We start from the raw sequence: 12,036 nt of genomic DNA, 5'->3' as shown, positions 1-12,036 counted from the left end.
CTCCGATTGATTTTCAGAAATATTTTAAAAAACGTAAATTTTCTGGATTGATAAATTATTTTGACAACTCTTAACAGCATTTTCAGTATTCTATCTTCTCGCACGGAACACGGCACGACATGGTTGGGATAAAACCAAACAAATAGATTTTACCAGACCATGACAAATTTTTTATTTATTTTCTGTTGCGTAGCAGTGTAAAAATAGTTAGGAGAATTAGACACCAAAAGATAGCGAAGTCAGAAATAATTGAAATTTGAACTTTACTGATGTAATGGTTGAAAACGTTGCTCTATTTTCTTAATTTTGAGATAGATTGATTGTGCAATTTTAAATTTTGCTGCTTCAGTTTTTAAATAGTTTATTTGACACGGCACGATACAATTTATGTTTAACTGAGCCAAGTACATTTTTTTTAAATTCTAAATTAGCAGGGAAAAGAGGGAGGCCTTTTTTTTATTCTCGCGGCCGACTACGAGCTAGTGGGGATTTAAGGTGAGAGGAGGGGTGTTACAATTTTGTTTTTAATTATTTTATATTACAGAATGTATTCATTTGTACGTGGCTAACCAGACATGTTCTATTTGAGCAGTTTTGGTCTGAGGTGTCTGCGTAAACATAGAGATGCCGAGTCTTCGTTTTAGTGTCTCCAGCCGGGTGTATTATTCTCTTTCAGTTTGTGACAGAAATTGTATTCTAGCAAATAGATAAAAGAAATCAAATTTTAATGCCAGCATTTTTTCAAAACCCGTATAGCTGTGTCATGTACTGGAGATCACCGCTTCCCAGAATGTCTCTAACGGGTACGTTCGGTTGTTTTCCTCGGGCCCGAAGGGAATCTATAAGCTCAGACCTAACACCACAGTATTCGGTACACGACCAAACAACATGCTCGATGTCATGGTAGCCATCGCCACAAAGGCAGTGATTACTGTCTACAAGCCCTATACGAAAGAGATGCGTTTTTAACGTATAGTGATTGGACATAAGTCTGGACATCACGCGAATGAAGTCCCGACCTACGTCCAACCCCTTGAACCATGCTTTCGTCGATACCTTAGGAAAAATGGAATGTAGCCACCGTCCCAGTTCATCTGAGTTCCATGATGATTGCCAACTGTTGAGTGTTCTCTGACGCAAAATGCTATAAAATTCATCATAAGCAATTGGTCTTACATAAATATCCCCACCTTACATAAATATCCCCACCTTAGCTAAAGCTTCAGCCTTTTCATTGCCCGGAATGGAACAATGAGAAGGGACCCACGCTAAGGTAACCCGGTAATTTTTATCTGTTAAAGCACTTAAAAACCGCCGTATTTTCCCCAGGAAATACGGGGTGTGCTTCACAGTCTTCATCGATCGCAGAGCCTCAATGGCACTGAGACTGTCTGTGAAGATGAAGTAGTGGTCTATGGGTAGGGTTTCGATGATCCCAAGAGAGTACTGAATGGCAGCAAGTTCTGCGACGTACACGGAAGCAGGAGCATCGAATTTGTAAGAGGCGGTAAAATTTTCGTGGAAAACACCGAAGCCAGTGGACTCATCTAGATTAGATCCGTCAGTGTAAAACCTTTTATCATAACTAACATGTTTAAACTTATTGGAAAAAATCTTAGGGATCTCTTGGGGTCGCAATTGATCCGGGATACCAGAAATGTCTTGTTTCATGGTGGTGTCGAAGAATATAGCATTATTAGGAGTATCTAAAAGTGCGACATTGGAGGAATCGTATGAAGAAGGATTAATATCTTGAGCCATATAGTCAAAATATAAAGTCATAAATCTGGATTGAGATTGAAGGTCGACCAACCTCTCGAAATTTTCAATTACGAATGGGTTCATAACTGTGCATCGAATTAGCAACCGGTAAGAGAGATTCCAAAAACGATGTTTCAACGGAAGAATAGCCGCTAACACTTCTAGACTCATCGTATGGGTCGACTGCATGCAACCCAAGGCAATACGCAAACAACGATATTGTATTCTCTCTAATTTTATAATGTGCGTGTTCGCGGCGGAGCGAAAGCAGAAACAGCCGTACTCAAGAACTGACAATATCGTTGTTTGGTATAACCTTAGAAGGTCTCCTGGGTGGGCACCCCACCAGGTTCCGGTAATCGCACGAAGAAAATTAATCCTCTGTTGGCATTTTCGTGTCAGATACCTAATATGACAAGCCCAGGTGCATTTAGAGTCGAACTAGACCCCGAGATATTTAGCGACTAAAACCCGAGAGATCGTTTTACCCGTTAGTAGGAGCTGCAGCTGTGCTGGATTATGCTTCCTAGAAAAAACGACCAGCTCAGCTTTCTCCGGAGAGAATTCGATACCCAGCTTAAGAGCCCATTCAGACAAATTGTCTAAGGTATCTTGCAATGGTTCTTGCAGATCGCTAGCCTCGCTACCAGTAATGGATACAACGCTATCGTCTGCAAGTTGCCTTAGCGTGCATGAATTTGCAAGACATTCATCGATGTCATTGACGTAAAAATTATATAAGAGAGGACTTAAACATGAACCCTAGGGAAGACCCATGTAACTAATTCGGGAAGTTGTCGAATCGCCATGTGAGAAATACATATGCTTTTCTGACAACAAATTGAGCAAAAAGTTATTCAAATTTGGTGAAAGTCCCTGCGAATGAAGTTTCGCGCTTAAAACTTCTACAGAGACAGAGTCAAAAGCCCCCTTAATATCCATGAACGCAGAAGCCATTTGCTCTTTACGAGCATAGGCTAGATGAATTTCAGTAGAAAGCAACGCTAGGCAATCGTTCGTCCCTTTGCCCCGGCGAAAGCCAAATTGAGTATCTAAAAGTAAACCGTTTGTTTCGACCCATTTGTCTAACCGTAAGAGGATCATTTTCTCCATTAATTTCCGGAGGCAAGAGAGCATCGCAATCGGCCTATATGAATTGTGATCAGAGGTAGGTTTCCCGGGTTTCCGAATAGCAATGACTTTTACCTCCCTCGAGTCAAGCTCAAAAAACTTGTTGAACAAATTCAACAAGCGTCTTTTTGCAGAGTCGGGTAGATTCTTCAACAGGTTGAATTTTATTCTATCTAACCCTGGAGCCTTATTGTTGCACGACAGGAGAGCCATTGAAAATTCCAACATCGAAAATGGAGGCTCTTCCGTAGTTACTAATAACGCGTCGCGAAAGGTTTTCTGTTCCGGTACAGAGTCCGGACAGACCTTTTTGGCAAAATCGAGTATCCAGCGATCTGAATACTCCTCACTTTCATTCGAAACGTCACGGTTCCGCATGCGCCTGGCGGTATCCCAAAGAGTGCTCATCGCTGTTTCCCTCGACAACGCGTTTACGAACCGCCGCCAGTACCCGCGTTTTTTCGCCTTTACTAAGCTCTTCATCTGCCTGCCCAGTGCCTCGTACTTTCGAAGCAGGTTGACAGTGCCGTACTCCCGGTAGTCCTTATACGCCGCGGACCTTCGCGCGTACAGCTCAGAGCACTCTTTGTCCCACCATTTGTTGGGAGGGCGCTGTCTAATCGTTACCCCGGGTATCGGTTTCGTCTGAGCTTGAGTCTCGGCGTCGTTTATCAAGCCAGCTAAGAACGCGTATTCTTTCTCCGGAGGAAGTTCCTCGTGAGTCTCGATAGATTGCGCTATAATAAACTCATAACACTTCCAATCAATATTACGTGTAAGGTCGTAGGAAATATTGATTGGGTTCGGGGGAGTTGAACCATTAGCAATTGATATAACGATTGGAAGATGATCACTACCGTGGGGATCGTTGATTACTTTCCACTGGCAATCTAAAGCTAGTGATGTCGAGCAGAGGGATAGGTCAAGCACGCTTTCACGTGCTGGAGGATTAGGTACGCGTGTCGCTTCCCCAGTATTCAAAACTGTCATATTGAAGTCGTCGATCAAGTTACAGATTAAAGAAGATCGGTTGTCGTCGTACAGCGACCCCCATAGCGAACAGTGAGAGTTAAAATCTCCCAAAATCAAAAAAGGTGCGGGAAGCAATTCTGCTATATCAAGGAGTTGCTTCTGTTCAATCCGCGCGGATGGGGGAATATATAACGAAACAAGGCAAAGGTCTTTTCCTTTCATATTCGTTTGAATGGCAACAACTTCAATATTCGAGATCGAGGGGAGGTCGATTCTGAAAAAAGAATAGCACTTTTTGATCCCTAAAAGTACCCCTCCACCGTGTGAGTCTCGATCTCGACGAATGATATTGAAATCGTTGAAATTAAGTTGGTCATTTGAATTGAGAAAAGTTTCACAGAGCGCGAACGCATCACAATTGAATGTGTTTATCAAATGTGAAAATGAATCGAATTTGGGGATGATACTTCTGCAGTTCCACTGTAACACAGTGACAAAATTCCTAACCTCTTTCGACGTATTAGTCATCGAAAGATATGATAGCTGAAATGAGGGGCCAAGTTGCTGTGAGTTGCTTCAAATAGGTTTTTACTGTAGGGAGAAGGGCAAGAAGAATGTTTTGAAGGGGATCTGGTATGTTGAATGTTTTAAATATCCAGTCCACAATATCAGAGAATATTATGAACCCTGTTTCTTTTATGTCTTCTGATCGAGAAATGGGTGCACGAGGGGTTTTTGGTGCCCCAGGAAGCGGTGGGTACTCCTGGTTTGATTTGAAATTAAAACCGGGGGGTACTTGCTTCGGTTTTTCTTCACCGCTTCCTTTTTGTGTTGTCTTATTGGTCATTCCGCTAGGGGTTATCTTACGACCTTTGCGAGAAAGATTAGGAGAGTTGAGCATTCTCCTCTTCCTAGATCCCTCTGGCAAGGCATAAGAACACCCTTCGACGGGATCGTCAGATGTACCCTCATCGGTTGGCAAAAAGGAAAAGATGTTTCCTGTCGAGGGTGGCTCAGCCCTCTTAAGCATTTCTGCGAAAGAGCGCTTTGATCGTTCCTTAAGGGAACGCTTAATTTTTTCCTCGCGCTGTTTGTACGCGGGACACGCCGAAAGGTCATGCCGAGTTCCCTCGCAGTAAAGACACTTTTCAGTATCCTCACTGCAAGCGGTCTCAGCATGATTGCCTCCGCACTTGCTGCAGCGTGCCTTGTTGCAGCAGTAGGTGGCTGTATGACCTAACTGCTTGCAGTTTTGGCAATGCATGACCCGCGGTACAAACAGGCGTACAGGCAGACGAACCCTGTCCAAAGAGATGTAGTTCGGCAGTGCGGATCCGGCGAATGTTACACGGAAGGAATCCGAAGGAAGGAATTTCTTCTTCCTTTCTTCGATGGATACTGAATGTAATTGCTTGACATCCAGTATCTTTACATCTTGAATCAGGGGGTTCTTGAAGCAGCCAACCCCGTGACGCAAAATGTCATCGACCGTGAGGCTTCCTTCGGTAACCACACCGTCGATCTCCACGTCCTTGGCAGGGATGTACACGCGGTACTCCCTTGTAAAGAGCTCGTAGCTAGCAATTTCGTTTGTTTGCTTCAAGCTACTCACGACAACTCGCAGTTTGTTCGGCCTCACCTTCGTAATCTCGGTTACGGCCGAAAACTGTTTTGCCAGGTTCTTGCCTATTTGTATAATGTTAAGAGGCTTCTTTATGGGCCTAAAGTAAACTACGAACAGACCTTTCGAAGCATCTGGGTAAGCTTTCACCCGTGTTGCCGGTACCCTTGGTACGGGGCTAGGTAGCGGTGAAGGTAGAGGGGAATTGATGGGGGAGATCTCAATCTCTTCCCCATTTGTTTCCACATCCAGGAATAGTTGCACCTGCATGTCGTCCATTTTGCGGGAGCGTTACGCTCTACCGCACACAAACGATAAATATTCGAATGTGGGGGGGTGGGGGGATCAAGTAGTTGATATTAAATTTTAAAAACAATTTTTCAAACTACAATGGATCAAAATAAAAAAAAGGCAGTAATACTAATACTAATAACAATAGTAATAATAGTAATAATAATAATGAAAATTATAACAATAATAATAATAATAACAATAATAATAATAATAATTATAATAATAACAATAATAATAATAAAATTAATAATAATGATAAAAATTCTAATGTGAATACTTCACCGAACGTCTAAGTCACGACCTCACGGCTGATAGTTGGTTTAATCGAGTGTCTCCGCAGAACAAACAATGACGATCCAGCTTCGTGTTGTGACACAGTGGCCGTATCTTACACTCGACCTTGTAGATGCCACTTGTAGTTGACTTCCACTCGCTCGATCGTATGATGGTCCGTGCTGCTAGCGGGGTAACAGCGGTGCGGGAGAATTATTCTTGCTGATATATCAGCTGCGTATCAGATCACTGGCGGGGTAGCCTGCCCTACCAGTGTGCAGAAGATGTTTCTGCCGATATATTGCAGGCTATTGTTATCGCACACAAGAACTAATCGAAAAAAAAAACACCCGTACGATAACTCGTGTATTGTTATTTTGCGAATCAAACGGAGATAAACAATTTGCGTCTAATCAAGACGAAAGAAAAACAACGAATGAAATTTTGCTGCTGTTAGAGGAAATTTTTCAGTCCATAATTTTAACAAAATGTAAGCCCGAAACAAAACAGTTCTGATCAAAATGAGTAATTTTTTGCGAAGAGTTATCTCTTTAGTTGCTATATAAAAAAACTGTCACTGGATTCAGTCCCCATAACAGAAAAGCACTCTCACAATCATTTTTTTAAATTTATTTGGAATCCAGTTTTTTCCAGTTTTTTCCTCAGCCTTTTTCCAGTTAAATCGAAAATTTTATTGGCAACTCTGCGAACAAGCATAGGCAACTTGTTTCTATGGTTACAATTTGCCGGTCGCTCGGTTTCTGCCTCTCAGCAGATCGTGCCGTCAGCGGAGAATATGCACGCAAACAGAAAGGAGAATTTCTACTGCGATGAATTCTCGATTCTTCTTTGCACACTACACTTTAAAAGCAGCCATTTGCTAGGCGCCAAATTGTAAAAAAACGGCAATAAAATTCTAATTTTCCAGATCGTTTTAATCACAATTCACTTTTAATACACTGTCATTACACTGCAAAACACTTTCACCTACACTTACAAATTGAAATTCACAATTTATCGTGCTATAAACCGCAATAAAACGCGATTATCACGGGCGCAATATATAAAACGTCTACACATCTCACCAGCGATGCCAGCTCCCCAGTAGTAGAGTAGCAGTAGAGTGAGACAAGACTAAGAGTAGAGTAGGAGTAAAGTAGAAATAGCGTAGGAGTAGAGCAGGAATAGAGCAGGAGTACAGTAGGAGTACAGTAGGAGTGAAATACAAGTAGAGTAGGAGAAGAGTAGGAGAAGAGTAGGAGTAGAGTAAAAGTAGAGTAGGAATAAAGTGGGAATAGCGTAAAAGTAGAGTGAGGCTAGACTAAGAATAGTGATGGGGTGCTGAATCTGCCTAGGGGAAAATCTCCGATAGCCAAGTGTGGACGTGACTCAGGTCCCCAACATCGAAAATAAATCCACCGCTATATGTGACGCTTCACAACCGTTCCGTGATAGGGTCCGTGATCGGTTACTAATAAAACCGTTTGAGTGACTACACGCTTTATTAACTTTAAACTAATTAACACTATTTTATTAACGTTTAATTTATACATTAAAAGAAGCACATAGTGCGGCTCCAACCTTCTCCAACCGTGACTGACTGGCAACTGGACTCCAACTCCTGGTTTCGCGCTATATTTGATCCGCACCGCTGCTGTGGTAGTGTTATCTCCCGCTTATCTCTGCTGATCCGTCTCTCGGAGTTTTATAGCTCTTGGCGGGATCGAGGATCGCAAGTGATGACGTCACTGGTTTGAGTGCTGCTGGGTTACGCACAAGAGGGATGTGCATTTTTGCTACAACTCGTAGACATCCTCACCCACCCAGAAATATCTGGATTTTTGAAATAGAAGAACCTCTCGACTGGCTATAGGAAAGGATAGGATTGATGCGGACTGATGACATATTGCAAATTATTCGGCATTTTCGGGCAATGGCAAAAGGCATAGTTTCTCCACAGGACGTGTTAAAGTACCTGTGTCGGTTTTAAGGTCAACTACGCGTACAATTCCATCCGGTCCAGGGTGGATACATATAATTCTACCCATTTTCCAACGAGTGGGTGGCAGATTTTCGTCCCTTATAACTGCTAACCTGCCTATGTCTATTTGAATAGGTGGACGCCATCGTTTCATTCGTCCCTGCAGCTGACACAAATACTCTCTCTGCCATCTCTTCCAAAAATCTTGAAGTAAACGCTGTATCAACTGGTAATGCTTTAAACGATTAATTGGAGCTGTTTGCAAAGGGTAATCAGGAAGGGCTTGCAACGAAGAGCCGGTTAAAAAATGAGACGGGGTAAGCGGTTCCAGGTCGTTTGGATCGTCTGAAATGGGTGTGATCGGTCGTGAATTCAAGCACCCTTCCGCTTGAACCAGTAGCGTGCTCATATCCTCTGGTGACGTAGTATGATTGCCGATGACACGTATCAAGTGATACTTTCCGGACCGAACAGCCACCTCCCAAAGTCCTCCAAAGTGGGGCCCGCTGGGTGGGCTGAAATGCCAGTGAATACCTTCATCAGTACATGCTTTGGTTACACCTTCACCATGCCTTTATCTGTCAGTAATCGTCGTAATTCCTGTAGCTTATTCCGAGCCCCTACGAAATTAGTTCCGTTGTCGAAATATATATCGGATGGTCGCCCCCTTCTGGCGGTAAACCGACGTAGTGCCTGCAAAAATCGATCGGTTGACAAATCTCACACGAGCTCCAAATGAACGGCCTTTGTGCAAAGGCACACGAATATAACTGCATAAGTTTTTATAGCAGCTCGACGTGGTACTGGCCGTACATATACAGGCCCGAAATAATCTACTCCGGTTCGTGAAAAGGGTCGTGAAATAGTTGTGCGAGGGGGTAGATCACCCATTTGTTGTTGTGCTGGAGTAGGCTTCGATCGAAAGCATTTATAACATTTATGCACTATTTGTTTAGCGAGATTTCGCCCTCCAAGTGGCCAGAAGCGCAGCCTTACCACACTAAGAAGTAGCTGCGGACCAGCGTGCAATAACTGGTGATGGTATTGTAGTAAGATGAGTCGAGTTAAATGGTGACGAGCTGGAAGAACGATTGGGTGTTTAACATTCTCTGGTTCCCTGGAGTGAATCAGCCGCCCACCAATGCTGAGTAATTTGTCATTTTCAGATATAAACGGCTTGAACCATCGCAATGGCGATCTATTTGAGACTGTTTCACCCTTCATTAGTGCCTTGTATTCCTCCGCTAATGCCTGCTGCTGAACGCGTTGAATCATCCTGTATTCAGCTGTCCTTAGCTCGTTTGTCGTAAGCCAACCAGTTCGCTTCACCTTGTTTGAGCCACGAAACAAATCTATAAATCGTAGGCACAGCGCCGTTTGCCGAATCAAATTAGTGTGAGAAGAAAATCGACTAATATACCAATCGTTAAAATCGTTTTCTACCGATGTAATTAGCGCAGTCACACCACGCTTCCTCTCCTCCTCGATTTCACCACACGCTGTTAGTTCCAAGGAATTTGGCCATTCGTTTGAATCTTGCTGCAGCCAGTTTGGTCCATGCCACCAAAAATTGTTATCGATAAGTTCCTCTGGACAGACTCCTCTCGAAATCAAATCTGCCGGATTGTGAATTACTGGTACGTGTCGCCATTCACACCCTTCGGTTAATGATTGTATGGTAGCTACTCTGTTGGCGACGAAAGCGGTCCAGGTGCTTGGAGGTGACTGCAGCCAACGCAACACGCACGTAGAGTCGGTCCAAAAGTGAGAGCTCACCATTAATCCGGTTGCCTTCTGGATCTGTCTAAAGAGAAGCGCAGCTAATCGTGCCCCGCACAGCTCTAATCTAGGGATTGTCACGCACTTTAGAGAAGCAACCTTGGACATGCCCCATACGCCTTCTGTGAGGCGTCTGAGAAACAATGTATTTCAACAGCTACAGCTTCTGCGATTATAACGCATAGATTAACATGAATTTGATTTAGTAGGGGTAGTTGCTGATGGTATTTCCTCCATGCCTCACCCACCTCCAAGGGAAGAGATTCATCCCAGCCGAGCCTCTGTTCATCCTTATCCTTCAGGGTCCATGACAGCTGCATAAACAATTTCGCCATCGTAATTGTAGCTCCCACCAGCCCAAGCGGATCGAAAAGTGTCGCTATAATTGAAAGTAATTGCCATCTTGATAGTGTTGTTACCTCGCTTAAGGGTGGAATATTGAACCCAAAGCCGAAGACATCCTTCCCCGGATGCCATATCAACCCTAGAGTCTTTATGACTGGATCTGGATCCAATGTAACTCCTAGCGAATCTTGAATTGCCAAACTGTCTTCCGGGATTCCGTCTAAAACCTCTGCCGAATTCGATGCCCATTTCCTCATATGAAATCCGCCGCTTTCCATCAACGCTTCAAGCTGCATTCTCAGGTTGGTGGCCTCTGTTACATTGTCCGAACCCGTTAGCACGTCATCCATGTATGTATCCATTGCGATTGCCCTTGCAGCGAGTGGATAGTGTTCCTCCTCATCCATTGCCAACTGTTTGAGCGTTCTTGTTGCTAGAAATGGAGCCGGTTTGGTGCCGTAGGTCACAGTATTTAGCTCGCAGAGCCGGATTTAAGGGGGGGCCCAGGGGGCCCGGGCCCCGGGCTCCCCCATTTTTGGGGCCCCCACAAAACGAGAAAAAGTTCTTTTCTCTATCAAAAATGAGATTCAATCAAAAGTTCAATTTACAGTAAGAAAATTTGAACAGACCATTTCAATCTGAAACTTTCCTTCAGTGTTATTTTTTCGCGAGCGCCAATATCACAACCACATCCATAAGATTTCACCTTCGATTCTCTTGGAATGACACACATTAACACACCATTTGAATCGAACCAGCGCGCATGGGAAATCAAGCAGGAAAGAAGATAATCCACAAGTTTTTTTAATACATTGCTGTTGATTCCGAAAATAAGTTTACCTGTCCGAATCAGGGATACTAGATTTGCGTTGCAAAATGCAGATTTTCAGAGTCCGTGTGCAGATTTTATTGACCTGCAGAAGTGTGTAGGGGTAAACAGGGTAAGACCGCCCTGCGGGGTAAGACCGCCCACTGTAGTTTTACTACCAAGTTATAAAATAATTGAAAAATTTCTTTAACGTGTCTGTCACAGTATAATTACATAACATTTTGCACGTTTTTCTGTTTTGATAGTGCGCGAACGGTCGCAGAAATAATCAAAAACAACCTTTCAGCTGGCAACCAGTCAATGCGCTATTGTTTTGCGGCAACGGGACTTAAGGTTTTTCAGTCTAAAAATCTATTGTTTTGTTCGTGAATATACGTTTAATCGCTTGCCTGAATCTATCTTCTTTCGGGAATATCGAAGGCCATGAGTAATCTTGTAATTTTGACTACTTTTTCGGTCAAATATGAAAATGTTCCACTGGGGGTAAAGTCGCCCACTATACAAGGGGTAAAACCGCCACGTATCCAACTGCTTGTTGTTTTACTTCAAGACCCAAATGCCTCGACACTACAAAGGAATATTTACAGGATCAGTAAAGCAACTTCAAGCCACATAAGACATCGATGTTAATCGACCATTTTCGATTTGGTTGAAGCTTTTCTAGTAATATATTTTAACAAGACTTATTTATGAAAAAAGTAAACCTGTGTGAAAATGGTGTTAATGAACCAAAATGATTTTAGAGCCATGACGGTTTGTTTGATTGGTATGACGTCTCCGGCAGAATTGAAAATAGTAGGTTTTTACTTCCGAAAAAAGAACACACTCTAAAAAAATTTGAAGAAAAGATATAAGAATAGAATTAAAAATATATTTTTTTTTAAATTTATTTGAAAAAATATGTTTTTGCCTGTAAAATCTACAAAAGGTAAGCTAAAATTTTATGGTTGTTGGATCATGGAGTAATAGAAATATTAATAGCTAAATTTTTGTGAAGAATTTTTTTTTGGACGGTTTGTTTGGTGTATAGAGTCGTTGATAATTTTGTTC

At 42.7% G+C, this 12,036-nt stretch overlaps 1 protein-coding gene across 1 annotated transcript; it reads right to left on the bottom strand.

The window, feature by feature from the left end:
* Nucleotides 1-9,969: 9,969 nt before the first annotated feature.
* LOC129728399 (uncharacterized) lies at nt 9,970-10,564 on the bottom strand. The gene is made up of 2 exons (XM_055686837.1): nt 10,061-10,564; nt 9,970-9,978 (listed from the first exon to the last, which is right to left on the bottom strand). Exons 1-2 carry the CDS (start codon nt 10,562-10,564, stop codon nt 9,970-9,972), a joined length of 513 nt encoding a protein of 170 aa, XP_055542812.1.
* Nucleotides 10,565-12,036: the final 1,472 nt, after the last annotated feature.

This window comes from Wyeomyia smithii, chromosome 3 (assembly GCF_029784165.1).
Source record: "Wyeomyia smithii strain HCP4-BCI-WySm-NY-G18 chromosome 3, ASM2978416v1, whole genome shotgun sequence".
Lineage (NCBI taxonomy): Eukaryota > Metazoa > Arthropoda > Insecta > Diptera > Culicidae > Wyeomyia > Wyeomyia smithii.
This window is presented reverse-complemented; position numbering and strand designations above follow the sequence as displayed.